General features: G+C 41.3%; 1 protein-coding gene across 1 annotated transcript; it reads right to left on the reverse strand.

The window, feature by feature from the left end:
- Window positions 1-10,017: 10,017 nt before the first annotated feature.
- Window positions 10,018-17,158, reverse strand: LOC308367736 (LIM/homeobox protein Lhx2-like; the record flags this gene model as incomplete). The annotated part of the gene is made up of 5 exons (XM_080841725.1): window positions 10,018-10,305; window positions 12,001-12,206; window positions 14,793-15,169; window positions 15,667-15,869; window positions 16,988-17,158. The coding sequence occupies 5 exons, from the start codon at window positions 17,156-17,158 to the stop codon at window positions 10,018-10,020; spliced, it is 1,245 nt and encodes a 414-aa protein (XP_080697851.1).
- Window positions 17,159-18,770: the final 1,612 nt, after the last annotated feature.

Consider the following 18,770-nt stretch of genomic DNA (forward strand, 5'->3'; position numbering starts at 1 on the left):
GCCTAATCATAACAGCTGGTCCATGATGCGAGACAACCATAAACCACGCGAGGAAACCCCCCAATTCTCTGCCAACTATGCATAATTCCTTTTTATCTGTAAAGAGCCTCCCGAACTTATATCCAGACACGGTTTAAAAGTCTCTCAATAGAAACAATGACCTTGGTGTGTAGTCCTTCAATACTTACACCAGCAGAGGTCACATGAGCACAACGAAGGCTCTGTTGGCCCCTTCCGTGTCTGTGTCAGAAGTGGAGTCTTAATGATGTCTTGCCTGCCTCCGCTTGCTCAGGTGCCTAATGCCCTCAAGAATTTGACCAGTGATGGCCATGACCCCAAACCTCAAGCGCTGGTCAGAGAGGCATCCATAAAGCTGTGTGTTAAAGTGTGTTAATGAGCAAAAAAAAAAAAACTTAAAAAAAAAAAGAACCAAGTTAAGGAATGCACGCTCTTCTTGCTCCGGTATCAACTGGGCACACGGTGCTGTGCTAAAGGCATCTGGCGTGGAAAGAATGGGTCTCTGGCCTCACCACCAGGTTTGGAGTATGAAGAGATTAGATTTATAGCAACGGAATATTATTGTTTTATTATATGATTATAATATTTATTAATGTTCACTGACTGTTGTAATTCATGAAAACAATCACTAACGTTGAATTAGGATATTAGAGAATATGTGTTTCATTAAAGTATTTCGTACAATGTATAATACAATATTTGCTTAAAACTCTTTAACTTTTTTCTTCTTCAAATAAACCTGCTATACTTGGTATGGCCAGTAGTGTCTATTAGTTCAATTAAAACAATATAACAAACAAAGTGAGTGATGGTGAAGCGGCATCCAAGTGTGCGCAAGCTACATCAAAATGTCTTGGACATTGATAGGCGTACAGCACACTCATGCAAATACTGTGGTGTTTGATGTCAAATAGGCCTTGTGAATGAACTCCTGCCGAAGGCTCTCGTTCCCCTAATTAGGCTTAATTACCGCTAATAAGACATCGTCTCTCTCCTTGGGGTCAGACCCTGCTTTGGCCATCGAGATAACTCATCCCAGGCCAGGAGCGGTTATTGATGTGACAGCGCCGAATTGAAAACCTTTGGCCGTGTGTCAAAAAGCAATTTATCGTTCTACTTCCGTCCTGTAAGTCCGTGTCTCTAATCTTTCACACGTGTTCAGCCTCGGCTGCGCTGGACACATCCACCTAAACGGAACGTTTAATTAGTGGCCAGGGTCAGTTGAAACCTCGGGGCTCGGAGGACAAGCGTCCTAATCTGCGCTAAATGTCGCGCTAATGGCCACAGGACCGTCAGATCTGCATATAACTTAATTTCATTATGCATTTAACTCAAGCCCTCTCCTACCACAGTCCTTGGGGCCAGTCCTCTAATTACCGTGACTTTGGTTGGGTGCTGAGCGAGAGGGCGGGCGTTAGCAGACAACCTTTGCAGGCGCAACTTTGCTTTAGGGTCTGAAGTCCCCACACCCACACTTCCAACCTGAAAGAAACGGAGAGGAAGAAATTAGTCCGGCGGTGTGTTATAAGTAGGCCTATTTGTGTGTGTGTGTGTGTGTGTGTGTGTGTGTGTGTGTGTGTGTGTGTGAGAGAGGGAGCTTGACAGACAGACATTGAAGTCCCATGGTATTTCTTATTCTCAGTCTGTTCCTCTTTTTGCTATTGAACTCAAATGTTTTACATAATAATAGACATAAAGGGATTAGCATTGATTATGCTTGTTTTCCATTTTTTTTTTTCACAGAGTAGACTTTAGAATAATAATTGATTCTCAGTATGGAATGGGGTGTGCAAAAAAAGGCTAGATTGTTTTTTTTTTATAAATACAACTTTATTGAATAATTATAAAAACGTTTCCAACCAATGGAATATATTGAAGGGGATTCATGAATGGCAATGGCAAACTATCGTGATACAGCTGCGTCAAAATATAATTACTGGCAAATGAATTTCATGATTTTATAATTGTAAGTTTAAATGTGGCCAAAATGGCTATTGAACGTGTATTCATGTGGTGGGACTATTCATCTTTATTGGTTCTTCACATTGAAACAATGCAGGCTACATTAAAAAAGAGTGAGTGACTCCAAAACTCTGTGTTGTCGATTATTTTAAATCTTTCATCTCAATATAATTGTACTGGGATATAATTCCGTGTAATGTAGACTAAAAGTAGGGTACAATATTACATATAATATGTAAAATACAGGTATTACAATTTATAATGTCCTTTCAGAAGCGATGGCTGAGTCAGTTTGGCTGTTTGAAAATGTTAAAGCAACGTTCCCCTTCAAAAACCATTAGCAACCAGACACAGGCACCAACGTCAAATGGCTGACCATGTCTTGCCAGAAAGGACTCGGGGTGTCTGGTTAGAGGTACAGTTTGTTCCAGATCAAAGCAGGAGTTCTGGCAGATTGCTTGCCGGAGCCCTTGAAATAGTAGTCTTGCGAGTCTTTCTCGTAGCCTAATACGATCAGAGGCGATTACTGCCCATAGTCACCCAGTAAAACTTATTTTCTCTCAACCAGCACCCACTTTACCTCTTTAGTGGTGGGGTGAGGGCTGCAACGCACCGTGTGGGACGAAAAGACGTTCGCCCGGTGACGATAACCAGCACGGTGAGGCTTGAGCTGAAGGGTTTTTAAAAAAGAGTCTGGAATGATCTCTTAGATATTGTCTGTGATGTAAACCTTAGAAGGCTTTAACGGGTAGCTGCAGTACAACACCCGTTCGAGTGGTGACAGCGCAGTAACCAGAGAAGGCTAACCAGACGCAACAGGCAGACGAAAACTCCAGCGAGCACAAGTGGCTGTAACATCACATGTAAAAGTTTATTGGCTCCACTGTTTCCATATGGCCGTTTGCGTGTTTTGAGAACCTCCGTTCTTAATGCTTAAACGTTCATCGCAAAAATCTCCACGGCTAACTTGAACACTACATCTGGACAGCACATTGAGTGCCCCCGAGGCTAGTTTTAGCACCTAGTGTTGGTTCATTACTGCGGGCCCTGCATACGGCCCAAATCAGAGCCTGAGTGGACCTAGCCCGTAATCATCTGGCTTTCTGTCTAACACACTCCTGTCTATCCTTCTCTGTCCACCATTTTCCCATTTTTTTGGGCTGTGGTTGTATAGATTCTTTAGGATAAAAAATAATGGAGATAATTACTGTTAAACAGAAGCTCTTCTTTTTTTTGATGGAGCATCTGACGTATTTGGTGAAATGACTGGCTAAAGGCTGTGGGATGTGTTCGGTTTGGACGGTGGGCTCTGATTCCAGCCATCAACTAAAAACATATCTGTTACATTATATCTTCTATAAAATATGGACCACGGTGTAAGAAGGTTTTGCAGGAGGCAGTGTATCAAGAGGCTACTTGCGGTGCACCTGTGTTATGTGTCAGACTGACTCTGACAGTCGCCATCAGTGGGGCCATTAAGCACTTAAATGAAGGCATGCTGCAACTAGGTAGGCCTACGTTATCGCTTGCAGGCATGGTTATTAGAAGAATCCTGGCCGCAAGATTTGTGATAGTCTGTATGAGTATGTGGATATAATTATAAGTAAGTATATAAGGTGGGTGCAGACAGTGGTGTAGTCCAGGGTATACGCAGGTATACGGAGTGTACCCACTTATCTTTCAGTCAGCATTGAGTATACCCACTTTTCGCTTATCCTGTGCTGTATGGGCTGCCTAAAAAATAAATAAGAGTATACCCACTTCTCCAAGGACCACTACACCACTGGGTGCAGGGTAAAATTAAAACCTGTTCATGCAACCAGTCACTCAACTGCAAATTAGGCTGATTAGCACCCTGTTGTGTTCTGTACTTTTAATTTGACACAGGAAGTACCCATACAGGTGGTATGTATGTGAATAAGTTACACTTCCTTTAGATGCCATGTTAGTTCTGCCATGAGTAAAGTACCTGTTGGTTAAGCTCTGCCTACTCCGTCATTTCCCATACATTAGAACACTACACACCCCTCTGCTCACAGATCCAAGGAACACAAGTTGTACCACTATTGTCTATACCGGGCAACTGAAGGATCATGTCCCATAGATCAGCCAACATCAATACAGATACACAGGTGAGTGTGATTCCACCACACCTGCCAGTGGGCCAGTTTCAAAAATGTTTTATGATCTTGACTTTATTCTCTAATCTTCCCATAACAAAATCAACCAAATCTGTCATTTGATTTTTTTTTTTTAATTGATAGAATTGATATCTGACTGAGATGAGCACTACTGATTATTGAGGTAACATTTCTTCAGACTGTTACATCATTAGCCAGAGATAATTATAAACACCCCAGTCAGCCAAACCAAAGCACATCTGCAAACTATGCGCGACCATGTCCATTGTTTAACAGTTAGTGTAGGCCCCAGGAAGCTGGCTTGATGTGGCAAACAGCTTATTCCTTCACCCTTGAGCCAATCATTGCACCAAAGCTTTCAGAACCTCCATCCAAACCAAACAGAGCTTGCTTGTTAATTATCACCATATATCTTGTGTTTTTATTTCAATTGAGGGTTTGTGTGATTTGGTTATGGAGGAACTCCCATATATGTTTTTGTGCTATTCCAAGTCCCATATAGAGAGGGGCAATTTTTCAACTACAGCTTTATTTGAAGCAGCTACAACCGTCCATTAACACACCATAAAGAAGTCTGATTATGGAGCTGTTTTGTAAATTCAGAAAGGCCCTGCCTTTTCGACGCTCTTCCCGTTCTGCTCATTTTCCCTATGTAACCGTTTGCACAAGTGAAAAATGGAACAAGAAATTACTGGAGACCATGACTAACAGGGACCATCCTCCAAATCTCCATTGCCACCTCATAAACTCTGGCAGTGTGACCACATTCATTTTGGTGTTGATTGGGGACTTCCAGAGCTAAATAAACAAAGTTTGTCTGTTCTATTCCAAACATTAGGCACTGTGGCTTCTTTGGCTCCCAAAGCCAGCCAAGCGTGGCGGTTACTTCCCATTTGAGTTTTGACATTAAGTCCCAACACACCATGAGGCATCTCACATAATGCCTTTGAACACTGTGAACCAGGCAAAACCTAAACAACAAAGGGATACCCATGCAATATTTATGACTGACAGACATCCGACTGAGGCCTTTTTCGGGGTGGCTTGCACTTACAACCACTGCTGATGATGAAGCTGTCTTGGTTCAGTGGTCATCCACGGAATGTCTGACACATGTACAGTTTGTGTGGCTCATTGCGGTAAAGAAAAATGCAGTTTTTAACCCAACGCAGAGCGTTGCAAAACAACACACAGTTCGCTGCCCCCTCGCCGCGCCAAATCCAGGACACTCAGAGGGCCAGGACAGAAATAAAAGCATGCCCTGCAGTGATCCTTGACTGCCGCCCCCATTAGCCCTGTGGAGGGGATGTGAATGAGGAGCCATGTCCTGTAAAATGAGCACCCTTCTCTCATCGCCCCTCTTGACACCAACCCCCCCAACACACACACACACACACACACCATACACACACACACTGTGATTATCCCATTCATGGGGTGGCAAACAGACATGTGAGCGGCGTGAATCTGCCCTTAACCAACTCGACCTTGATCTCTCGTGAAAGCCAGGCTGGCACGGAGAAGGGTGGGGTGGGGTGGCAGGGGCCGTGTCTCTCCCCTGTGACAGACACACTCGTAACATGCTCTGCTGATGCGGAGACAGGCAGGCCTGAAGGGATGGCAATGGTGTGTGGATGTAAGTGTGTGTGTGTGTGTGTACTTGTATCTGTTTGTGTGTGTGTGTGTGAGTTGTGAGTTAGTGTGTGTGCATGCACATGTGTGCGTGTGTGTGTGTGTGTGTGTGTGTGTTAGTGTGTGTGTGTGTGTGTGTGTGTTAGTGTGTGTGTGTGTGTGTGTGCACATGTGGACATGTTTGTGTGCCTGTTTTAACAGTGAGCCTGCAGAGATCTGATCGTGCCACCTCAGGCTGCAGACAGTTAGCTATGTACCTTGAAAGCCTGAGGGGGTACAATTCTTGAGACTCGCACAGCGCTGAGCAAAACACACTCTGATTGGTGCACCAGCTCGGCCGGGCCTGAGGCGAGGTATTTAGATGGCTGCTTGAGAGTTTAAATAATAAGGGTTAGCAGGACTGTGATAGCAACTCGCAGGCCAAAGATGACATACCAGAGTCGCGCACCAACACAAGCCCTGTTAAACAGTCGGGAAGGAAAGAACCAGGACAGGGGCTTTGACATCTTACTTTTGGCCTTTAGGGCAGGTTGGCTTGCTGGACTCAGTGTCTTGGTTGACAGCATGTCATCACACAGTATTTCTCAGAGTATGTGACAAAAAAACCAAAGCACTTCTAAATTTTGGGTTGTAAAAAAATCCTAATGTATTCTGAACATTTCTTCACATGAGCACAATGATGTTTGACAAAGTGATTGAGCCATTTTGGCACGGGTTCTGTGATTATTAGCACCGCTGCAGTGCAGTACAGTCCGGAGCAGTTTAATGGCTGATGTTGAACAAAGACTACCAGGTATTGTGTCCACTGGAGAAAGAAAGTCTGTATCGTAACAGTGTTAATTATCGGACAGTGTGTGTTATCGCCAAACGTTCGCATTGTCATGTTAATCCGTTATTAAACTGAGCATGTCGATTGTTTAAGAGAGTGGCCGATGTTTGACTCTGTCCGATAACTGACATAGCTACGCTAAGTGTGTTACTGCAGGTCTATTGCACTTGCAGATTCACCTAAACAGTATGCAGGATCTGGCCATCCAGTGTTGTGTCACTTTTTTTCACAGACAGAAAATATCTTAGTGCCACATTGTCAATTTGTTTCCTATCTCTGTGTGTGTGTGTGTGTGTGTGTCTGTGTGTGTGTGTGTGTGTGTGTGTGTGTGTGTGTGTGTGACCGTGTCTGTGTGTGTGTGTGTGTGAGTGTGTGTGTGTGTCTGTGTGTGTGTGTCTGTGTGACCGTGTGTGTGTGTGTGACCGTGTGTGTGTGTGTACATTATGCTGAATCCATATGCATGTTTTTTTCTGTTTACATCCCAACTCATATGATTATTTTTGTTCTTCTAACACGGGCCATGATGGAACAAGCGCTGCGATGAAACTGGCTTTCATCTCTCACACCATCTGCCTCTCATTTTCAAAACATACATGTCAATAAACTCCTCACACAGCTTTCAAGTTGACAGACACACACTCACGGGCAGGCTTAGTCGGGAAGACATATTTGGAAACATAGATCCCTATTTATGGCTCTGAGCAATCATTATTTACTGTTACAACATAATGGATTTATGTTAGTGAACCCCTTGGTAAACGGTATTTCTTTTGTCAGATAATAAATTCTGTAATTTATTCATTACAGACAGAATTATCAAGCAAGTATCTGTAAATGTGTTCATTGCTGCCAATCACATTGCTCAACACCAAACTGACTTAAGACTTAAAGAGGAGGTGGAGGGCAATTAAAAAGAGGGAAACATTGTTAAAACATTGACTTATATTTACTTCACCAAAGTTATTTCAATAAGGTTTAAGAGGACATTCCTGAGACCATCTTAATTCGGCTCAGCTGAGCTCGATGACGCTGGTGCCATGTGCCATGTGCCAAATTGAACACACATTGCCGAGACTCACCAGGGGAGGCTCTCCAACCCAACACAAATTTTATAACGAGGTTTTCGGGCACCCCGCCAACCATTAAAAACAGTCACCCTGTGCGTACATGCTCTTCAAACAAAGACATGTTTTATGTGAGTGTTAGTAAGTCTAGGACTAGTGAGCCTGACAAAAGAAATATTCTTAGTTTTATTTCTTTTCAATTTGCCCTCCTAGACGGCAACAAACATGGGGAGATAAAACTGATAAGAAAACAGGATGTGTGTGTGTGTGTGTGAGAGAGAGCTGGTTCTGCACAACACACACATTTTTTTTGCTTAGAAATACAGGAAGGAATGTAGCTGCCTGCCAATAGGAGTCGAGCTAGGCCAAAAGCCCATTTACTGTGTGTGTGTGTGTGTGTGTGTGTGTGTGTGTGTGTGTGTGTGTGTGTGTGTGTGTGTGTGTGTGTGTGTGTGTGTGTGTGTGTGTGTGTGTGTGTGTGTATGTGTATCTGTATGTGAGTGTTTGTATCTGTGTGTGAGAGAGAGAGAGAGAGAGAGAGAGAGAGAGAGTGAGAGTCTACATGTGAGTTTCTCGTCACATGCACGTGTGCATTTCTCACAAAATAAAACAAAGCCAATTCTGTTGTATTCACCTTTTTTTTATATTTGAACAGAAACAAAGGTTGAAGAACATAAAACTAGGCCAACAGTACAGGATCAGGGAGGACAAACAGTGCCATTGTAGGAGAAATAAAGAAGCAGCTCACCGTACACACAATAGAAAAGGCAAAATATTGTCCTCCTCCATGGAAAAGAGTCATCTCTATTCCACTGCGTCAAAATGTGTCCTGTCCCATTGGGCCGCGTCGGATAGACATTGAGCTTCTCTGTGAAAGTCTGTGAATTTGTAATCACTTCCCTGATTTGTCCCACCGTTTACCTGACCCCCCTCTTCACAACAGCAGCTCCAGCAGAGACGTCAGTGAGTAAAAACAAAAAAAATCAATCGTTTTTTTTCTGTTTGGGCACAAGATCATTTTGATGTGAGTTTTATCCTTCTATTCCAGGCAGGTCCTGTTCTGGCAATGCCACAGTCAGTCACATGATTTCCAGGGGGATCACTCCAAGAAACTGACAACAAACAAAAAAGTGCTGGAACAATGGCAATTAATGCTCTGAAGTGTTCAAGACTGAGGTAACGTGTTGGATGTTTGTCATGTATCTTTTTTTTGAGGTCACAAACGATGGAGATAGTCATTGACAAAGCACTAGTGTTTTTCCACCAACATACATGCATCACTGAGGAATCGTGATGATTAGAATTTACGAACATTTTCAGAACAAAATGTTTTATTTATTCCTTTTTTTTGTACTTTTAGGTGACTGGGCAAATCCATAGTGTTAACCAAATGAGTTACACTATGAGAGTTTAGTTTCACCGACCAATCAATCCCTTCACTGATCCATTCACAATACATTTCCGCCACCACCAACCATTTCTGCCATTGATATTTATACCAGGGCTTTACAGCTCGTGTTCATTACATAAACGGCCATTGCAATTGCTCCTTGTGGCTTCATACAAACAACTCATCCTTTGTGAAAACCCTGTGTGTTCAATTAAAGCTGCTTGAAGCAATATTAGCTGTTCTTGTTGGCTTTTGCCAGACCGCTACAATTTAATGTGGCAGGTATTTATGTCTCTGTCTTTGCAGGTTTTCTGACTGGTTAACACAACCATATTGTGTTGGAATTTGTTGGTGATACATTTAGTTCAGAGGCCAGCAAATTCCCAGATACATCTTTTTCGTCACATCATGTTAGCTCTTTATTTGAGATATCCATGGCCCTGGCTGCTACCTCCTGCTATCTCAAAAGCTCCACCAATCATAGGTATTCTTGAAGGAAGCACATTACATTGCTGGGGGCTGTTTCAGAGTAATTGCAATGTGATACAATGATAAGGCACGCTACATTCGTCCAGATGACATGGGCATTTTTATGTTACATCCCCTTACTTTAGACATATTGACATTTTTCCTCTCATAAAACTCATTTTCCCAGAGTGCACAGGGAGAGAAGGAGAGACGGACATGTGTCTGACAGCGTGGCCGATTCATCATCAGGACCTGTAAACATGGCAGAAACATCGACACAAACAAGAGCCAAAAGACTTTCTCCAGAGTCAACGCCAACTGCTCCGTAACGGAGTTTAGCCGCAGCCCCGTGTGAAAAGAGCTCCGAGCTGGGAGCTCCTGAGAGTGCTCGGGGGGCAAGAGCGTCAGCAGGTACTCTGGCGTCCTATAGTGCTTCTGTCGGCTCCGTCGAGGAGAGAGAGCGAGCGAGAGAGAGAGAGGGGACGGTCCTATAATCCCCCTCTGGGTGTGCCATCAGAAGAGGCTGGTGAGGGTGGTCTGGGACGGGCTCATGGAGTCGTGGGGGTCCAGACCCCCTGGCACGGCCGTCAGGATGGGGTTGACGTTGGGCATGGAGGGGCTGGTGAGGTCGGTGAGGGCCGAGGTGCTGGAGGGGCTCATGGAGCCGTTGGACAGCTCCGAGTGAGGCCCCGAGGGCGAGCCGCCTGGCAGGGTCGACCCGTCTGACACCTTGTCCATGCCCCCGCTCTCCTGGCGAAGCAGGTTCCGCCTGAACTTGGCACGCGCGTTCTGGAACCACACCTGGACAGAATGCAGAGGAGAGAGTGAGTGAGTTTAGCTGCACACAGCGACACAACAGAAAGTAAGTAAGTAGGTAAGTAAGTCTTTATTTATATAGCACATTTCATACAAGAGTTGCAATTCAAAGTGCTTTACATAAAATCAATAAAAGCAAGCAGCAGGAGCAATACATGGAGTGAAAGATAAATAAAAAAATGATCAACATAGTATCAGAACCTGGTACATGACAGAAATATTTGAATTAGTTAGTGGATGAGAAAGAAAAAGAAAAACAGTGGCTTGGCATTCAAAGGCTTGTTTAGTCTTATAATACAATCTCAAATGTATTATTTCATAAGCCCTTTGTCTGCATTTTCTTTGATCTAAAAGATGTGCATTAAAATGGTTTAAATCTAGACAATAATTTGCTGCCAATATTCAACTCTTAACTATTTTGTTTCTATTTGACCATAGTGCAAAAATAAAAACACAAGCCTAAACATGGCATTAAACTGAGTTGGGCGTGATCGTTTTAAGTTTATCTAAAAAAGGGTTGTGCCATTGTGGCGACTGGCAGATCTTCATATCATATCAAAACAACTACTCTATGGATTTCTTCAGACATCCTCGTCACCGCAAAACACTCATTCAGCACAAGATGCGGTGGTCTCAGAATCATAACTTCGAAATAAATGCCACAAGGAATGGAAATTTAAGCAAATCCACATATGGTAAAACATTCAAAGACCACATAGTAAAATGTTCCCTTTTTATATAAAAAAAATACTCTCACTGCTAGTAGTAAAATACCTCCCATGCATGCACTATTGAGGTTCAAACAGACAAACACACACCAAACAGTGCCACATACTATATGATACTACCATACTATACTATACTATACTATACTATACTTTACTATACTATACTATACTATACCATACTATACTATACTATACGATATTATACTATAAGTTACTGTGTTGGCCTTTTTCTGAGTGTATCCAACATCAAAAATTGTTGTGCGGGTATTCTTCCTGGTTATGTAACTCTCAACATGTCATGTCCTTTACACAAATGGTATTATTTGTACTGTATTTTTATTCAATTTTTGTTTTGCTATGCCACCGATGTTACATGTAATGTGCATAATAAGAAATGTCTCACAATGTAAAATGTATAATGTAGTACTGTGAAACACCAACGCCTAAATAAAAACTTGAATTACAAAAAAACGTTGCTGTGTTGGCCCTTACCTATAGTACCCGTTTGGTGAGAACATTTTCCCTTTTTTAATATAAAAATCCTCTCAATGCTAGTAGTAAAATACCTCTCATGCATGCACTATTGAGGTTCAAACAGACAAACACACGACACACCAAACAGTGCCACATACTATATGATACTATACTGTACTATACTATACTATACTATACTATACCATACTATACTATACCATACTATACTACAATATACTATACTATACTATATGATACTATACTATAAGTTTCTGTGTTGGCCCCTGTGTCTCTTACCTGTAGTACCCGTTTGGTGAGAAAATGTTCCCTTTTTTATATAAAAATCCTCTCAATGCTAGTAGTAAAATACCTCTCATGCATGTACTATTAAGGTTCAAACGGACAAACACACCAAACAGTGCCACATACTATATGATATTATACTATAAGTTGCTGTGTTGGCCCCTGTGTCTCTTACCTGTAGTACCCGTTTGGTGAGACCGGTCTTCTGGGCCAGCTGTTTCAGGTCCTTGGCATCAGGGTTGTGGTTGATGGCAAAGTAAGACTTCATGGTCCTTAGCTGGTGGTGCTTGAAGGACGTCCGCATGCGTTTGGACTTCGCTCCTGAGCTGTAATGTGAGTCACGGTCCAGGTGGTCGCCATCATTCTCATTGCAACTCAATGCTGAAGGGGGGGAGGAAGGAAAGACAACTTTAGCAACATATACTTACATACTAAAGATGTATGGTGAATGGGTGAGTCAATCATAGTTTGATGTCTACAAGATATATGAATTCATATGATATATTTCTTTGCTTATTTTTAGTGACAGGAAGAAAACAGTTAAATCATATATTTGAAAAATGATGTAGACTTTTATGACCCAGAACTGCAGAACCCAGAAAAACTGGCTTGTTTTACGTACAGAGGAAGGGAATTTGAGGTTGAAACCCAGGCAGATTTGATAAAAACTGCAATTACCCTGCTCTTTTTACTAAAACTACCAAACAATCATTTAAACATTGAGACTAAAATTCATATTTTTTCATATATATTTTGGATTTGACAAAGCAAAAAAATGATCTAGCAATGTATTTTCCATCATAGTAGCTGACAATCTTACTGATACCTTTAACCAAATAAAACATCATTACACCGCAGGTATTGTCAATAAGATTACTTCAGTATTTCAGTTATCAGTGGTTTATATTTGTTGCAGACTATTATGTTTCCACGAGAAACTACAAAGCTGCTTGTCTCTATATTTTAAACATTTACCGATCTAAACCATACAACATTCTAATGAAAATAACAAAAACATACGTCAGGCCCATTTCCTTGCATCTATTGGCAGAGAAACGTCATTGAGAAAGCGTCATTGCGAAATCTAAAATACAAACTCCATAGCTTTTATGAAAGAGCTGAATGTCTAGTATTGTGTCTAATATTGTATAGAAAATGGGACAGGGGAAAAAAACGTAGAAGTGAGCGGAAATGTCAAGGAACTATAGTCGGCCTTAGTGCAATTACATTTTGTGAATTGTTCTCGTCAACAAACGCCCTCAGGTGGCGGTAGAGCTCTGAATGGAAAGAAAGAAAAAAAAAAAAAAAGAACTTGATAATGATATATATGATAGTGATTATAAAATAGCCGCTATATCCATAACCCTATGCGTGTTCAGTCAGATTGCACATTGGATCTAAGGACAGTCATTCAAAGTGGTTCCGGAAGAAGCTTTAAATATTACCGGTGGGCGTTTATTATTTATTTAGCCAATATAGTGCACAAATCTACAAATGATAGACCATGTAATCAGAGAGAAAAAAACGTCTTATTCAGGCATTGATCTAGCTGCACGGAATTACAGAGAATTAAAGGCTTATCTGGATCAATCAGTTAAAAATATAGGCCTAGCAGCTACACAAATTAGGAGTAGCGGCCTCTACGCAGTCTAACTGCTCCACATTTTCCTCTGTTGTTTTTCTGATGACTGAGGAGTTGAATTTTGTACTTTTTTCAATACAATTATTTATTAATTTATTTCTATTAGTATTATTGTTGATGATGATGATGATGTTGTTGTTTTTGCTGCGTATTATTATAATAATTTATGACAGGATGAATATGGCTGACCGTGTTACTCTTTTCCTTTTAGAATGGGGGTGAGAATGTGCGCAGGTGCCGCCATGTTGTACAAGATTTCTCTGATTTACTGACCCGAAAACTCAGCAAACTGCAACTCAACAAGTGGAGGTGGGTAAAGTGGGATTCAGAGGCAACTTTCACTGTGTCTCTACAGCTATTTTTTTATGTCATGACATCCAACTGAGCCATTTTTGCACGTTTTGTCTTAATTCTCTAGGAGTCAGTTTAGAATCATGTTTGTTTTGTCATTAATTTAGCAGTGTTCTTATGCTTACTAAAAATATGCATATATACTTAGGCTAAGTTTTCATTTCACAGATAATGGCAGCATTGTCAGTGTCTTTTGAGACGATTTCGATCATGCCTCTTATACATAAAACGAAATAATAAAATGCACTGGAAAATCACGACTGGCCTAAAACAAATTTAATCGCAGAATGTAAACAGTGAACATAATTACAGCAGCCCAACTCGCGATAAACCGTTGGCTAAATTCTACCCTGCGACTCACTAACCAAACTTGACGTGATGATTTCTTATTTTACCTTTAAGAATTGAATTAACAAATTACACATTGTGTAAGTTTGGGAACACAGCTACGCCAGGGAAAAAGTTCAGTCGGATACAAGTGCTATGGCATGGGCTCCCTCCAAAGCTTTAAACACGCTGATGTTTTCACTTCCCCACCTAACTTGCACTAAACTGATGACGTAACATCATTAAACTACATTTGTAACAGCAATTATGCATGAACAGCATTCAATGGCTAAAACCATTTCAGTGTGTCAAAAATTGTCAAGCACCTTGGTCAAGCGCTTAAATGTTCTATTGTGTAGTTTCCCCACCTATTCGATGTGTAGGCCTATTTAATATTTGTATTCTAAGCGGAGGGAGACTGGTGTGCAGTTAAGCATTACATTCAATAGCCTATATTTTAGTTTAAAAGTGTATTTAGTATTAACGTGCTAAGATTACGGTCAGAAAATCCAAACCATATATGTCTGAGATAACTTGTGTCGACCTTTTCGCTGGTAAAATGTGTTTCCCCTACTATTCTGTTGATTTAAATGGGATAGATTTGCAAAAAAAAACTTTCATCGGATCAAGCATCAATAATGCGTTACCTGCATTGTACGCCGCCAATTCTGCTCCGGGCCCGGGACTTTTCCTTTTCCGTGGTCTCCCTTTCTGCACTGTTGCCACTCCGTTGTAGTACGGAAGTCCCAGAGAGTTCGCCGTGCCTGCACCGAGTCCCTTTACCGTGGATACGTCCGTGTGGTTGAAATGCGCCTGATATTCCCCTTGTATTAGAGTCTCAAAGTGTAGCCGACAGTACACCAAGTTGTCACGCATTCCGAAATGGTCTCCAGTTGTAAGCATTTTGTTGCATGTGGTGCAAGTGAAACAGTTCAGGTGATAGACCAAGTCCCTCGCCCGCATAACCATCTCCGATGCCGATATCCCTAGGTGACACCGGGCACATCTCTGCACGGAAAATCTCCTGCTTAGAAGAACACAACGAATTAATACAACTAAACACAATTAAAGTGGAAAAAAATGTAGTCTATGATTGAGGATGCCCTTAAATTTATGATGAAAATATAATTCGTTTGACCTCTACTAGGACTAATTGTATGGCATTTCATGTAGTGTAAGAGAGAGACTAATTAGGGCTGCGAATATAGGCCTCGTGCCTTAGGCCTACATTCCTTTACCACGAATTTTCGAAGGTTGTTATGATTGTTTCGCGAGCTACTTTATTCTTCTGTTCGTGGGAAAATGCATTCCTCCTCAGCTGGAGGCCGAATCATTGTCTGTCTTTGTGTGCCGGCTGTACCACTGCCCAATGTTACCCTCCAAAATTAAACTTACGTTTAAATTGCATCCATACTAAAACTATCATAAAAGTAGCCTATGCGCTTTTCGAAACTACAATATAGGGCTGAAGTCATGGTTCTGCATTTAATGTTAAAATGTAAATCTATGTAATATGGTTACCTGTAATAATCGTCCTTGCAGTATATACTGCCGTCTTTGCTGAAGCAGGTAAGCTCGGACTCCAGGTTGAGCTTACACTCGCAACATTTGAGGCAGCGCATATGCCACTGTTTGTCCACCGCCAGCAGGTAGTAGCGGTCGGATATCTTCCCTCCGCAGCCGGCACACAAGGCCACTCGGTCGCCGTTGATAGACGTTAGGCTCTGCAAAGCAACAAGAAGGATGTTCGATGTGGAGTCAAGATTTTTTTTGTCAACTATTGACAAAATGATAACGCATGTTACGCTTATTTAATTCGCAGAACTCAATGGCCAGAAGGCGAAGGTCGCATTAAAGTGGCATTCCCCATAGTATGGTGGAAAGCCATGCATTACGAGCGCTTTGTCTTGAACTGAAGTAGATTTTCATGATTGTTTTTTTTTTTTTTTTTAAACATCAGCCGAAGATTTTTTTGCTTAATTTTGAAAAGCGCTAGTGTCTAGACTATTTCTTGATCACGTATAGGCTACGTTTGGCGATGTGTCTTTCATCAAACCATTAGTAGTCTAATAGGCGACAAAGTTAGGCCTACATGTCTGGTAGCCTGTACAGCACAAACCGTTTTAACACGGTACAAAGGAAAACTAGAGTATAATACGTATTTTCAAGTATTTAAGACAATTTATAGTTCATTTTATTGCATGTGGCTGCATTTTGCATTTTGTCATTTATTTCATAGGCTATATGAATACAATCTATTCAGCATAATCAGTGGATCAATCTATTATCCATTTATTTTAAGGTTATTTAGTTTCAAACTGTTTTTGTTAGCCGACATTAGGCCTATTCTTTATAAGGTCAAACATAATGTCTTAAAATGTTGTTTTGGTCAAAGACAATATTATCCTAATGTCACATTTAAATGATTGGAAATGTTATCAATTACTTCGGGTATTTTTACATATATTAAAATATCAACAGACCTGAGACAGAAAAATCTACAGAATGCTTTCTTTGTTTTGACCAACTACTTTCCATAGAATATTTCCATTATTCTTGAAATAGGCCTGTAATCCTTTCATTACATTAGACCTTGAATGACCATTCAACCATATCGGTTCGATTTAACCCTACAGGTTAAAATTATCATTAGTAAATTTAGCACTACACGAAATATAAATATGGTTGCCAGTTGTTTCATTAATTAGGGTGTGGTTCAAACAAAGATTTAGAGAGGGCCAGCAAGATGCTATTCTACAAACTGCCAGATATACAGTTCTGAAAATACTAAACCCCGTACATCATAATAGCTTGCAGTGGCATAGTTCCAATTTAAGCTTACCGCTTCGGTTTCGCCCATGTCGATGGCCGAGCTTATTCCGGCAGAGTCTCCTTTGCCTCTCCGGTCCATTTCATCGATAACTCCTTGCATCTCGCCTCCGGGGAGGCCGTGAAAGAGCATCGTTGTGGAAGAACACGTGGTTTCCTCAGATCTAAAAGCCAAAACTTCCATAAAACTAAAGCCAACGTATTGAAAGTTTCTTCTGGCTTTCTTCAGCAGCTCAGTTTCTAAAAAAAAAAAAAAAGAAGAAGAAGCCCGGCCTTCACTTAGGCTTTACCGAAAATACACGCGTAAACTTAAACTTTGGAATTAATTCACCACCCGAGGTTATGACAGTGGTCTGACATATGCTAATTATTTATCTCGGCCAATCTAACGCTTTACCTTTTCTTGCATGTCCTCACAAAAATACAGTCCTGCAAGATTTCATTCGTAATGTGCCCACTGAGAAGGATCGCCTGTCGGATCCTCTGTGTCCAGTCCCAAAATATTTTCCTTAATTTTGCGTTTACAACAGTCCATTAAGAATTCATAACGCCTTTCTGACTCCAATGATGTCAGTACAGAACAGCTACAGAAAGCAGAGTGCTGGAAGCCAAAAACGTCTAATATTAGTTACTGTACTCCTGATGACAACATATACGAAATGTTAAATGATGACACCAATGCCTAGACTGAAGCGTAAAAGATGCTCCTTGGTAGCAGGGAAAAAAACACACCGCCGAGAGATTTGCAATGTTGGCTGATGCTGATGCAAGACCGTGCTCAGTGAGTTTGCTTCAGGGTTTTGGAGATCAGACTGAATGCGTCCGAGGGTGTATGCTGTCTCTCTGTCCTCCAGTAATTTGGAGAGAGCTGATGGTATCCGCGGCTCGTTGTAGTTTACCGCTGGCTTTTCCTTCCGTTTTTGCGATGATAGTGGACTATTGGTTCCTTTCTAAAAACAAATCCTCGTCAGCACTCCCAGTAGTGCCTTCCTGGGTCCGCAGCAGTCCCACCTTCTCCCTACCTCAGCTACATTCCGCGCCTTTTCTACGGGGAGTCATACGTCACACCCCCTTTTTACTCGTTCATTGGTTAACTCAACGTCACCCAAGTTCTTATTGCAATGGCATTGTGTCAAGAGTTTAACGATTTAAAGCTCACTTCTGCACTACAAGCTCCACAGAGTAGCCTAGCTTTTCTTATCTCATAAAACTATAGTTTTAATCTCGAATTTAACGCTAAATAATTTCTTAGGCTCTGATGTGATCTTAGATGCACAAGTTTAGGAATTATTACATTATTCACAAAAACGATATCGACATCGTTTGTGAAATATAATATTTGATTGATTTGTAATGTTTGTGTTTTTTTCCTTTCACAATGAATAAGAAATTATATATGTGCTTAACAGTTTGTCAAAAACAATGCAGTGCAAATGCATTGATTTCAGCATGATATTTTAACAACTGCATCGTGCACTTGTTTCCTGTAATTTCTAAGATTTAAATGGAATTTCAGGTTAACAATAATGCGACTAATGAAAGACAACTTGGTCACTTCATATTGTTTGGTGGTATCTCCATCTAATCAGCGAGACGCTGTGATTATTCACAATGCAGAGGACGTACGCCTAAATATACTTTCTCCGGTGGATTTACCAAAGCATTGTTTGATAAATCGATCTTTTCAGATTGATGCCTTGTGCTTTGTGCGCCAGAGGTGAGTTATAGCTCTTTAATGAACGCCTCATCGTGCCACAAAGACCTTCCACAGCATGGAGGCATGGAGGCATGCCACC

The sequence above is a fragment of the Sprattus sprattus genome (genome assembly GCF_963457725.1).
Source record: "Sprattus sprattus genome assembly, chromosome: 7".
NCBI classification, from domain to species: domain Eukaryota; kingdom Metazoa; phylum Chordata; class Actinopteri; order Clupeiformes; family Clupeidae; genus Sprattus; species Sprattus sprattus.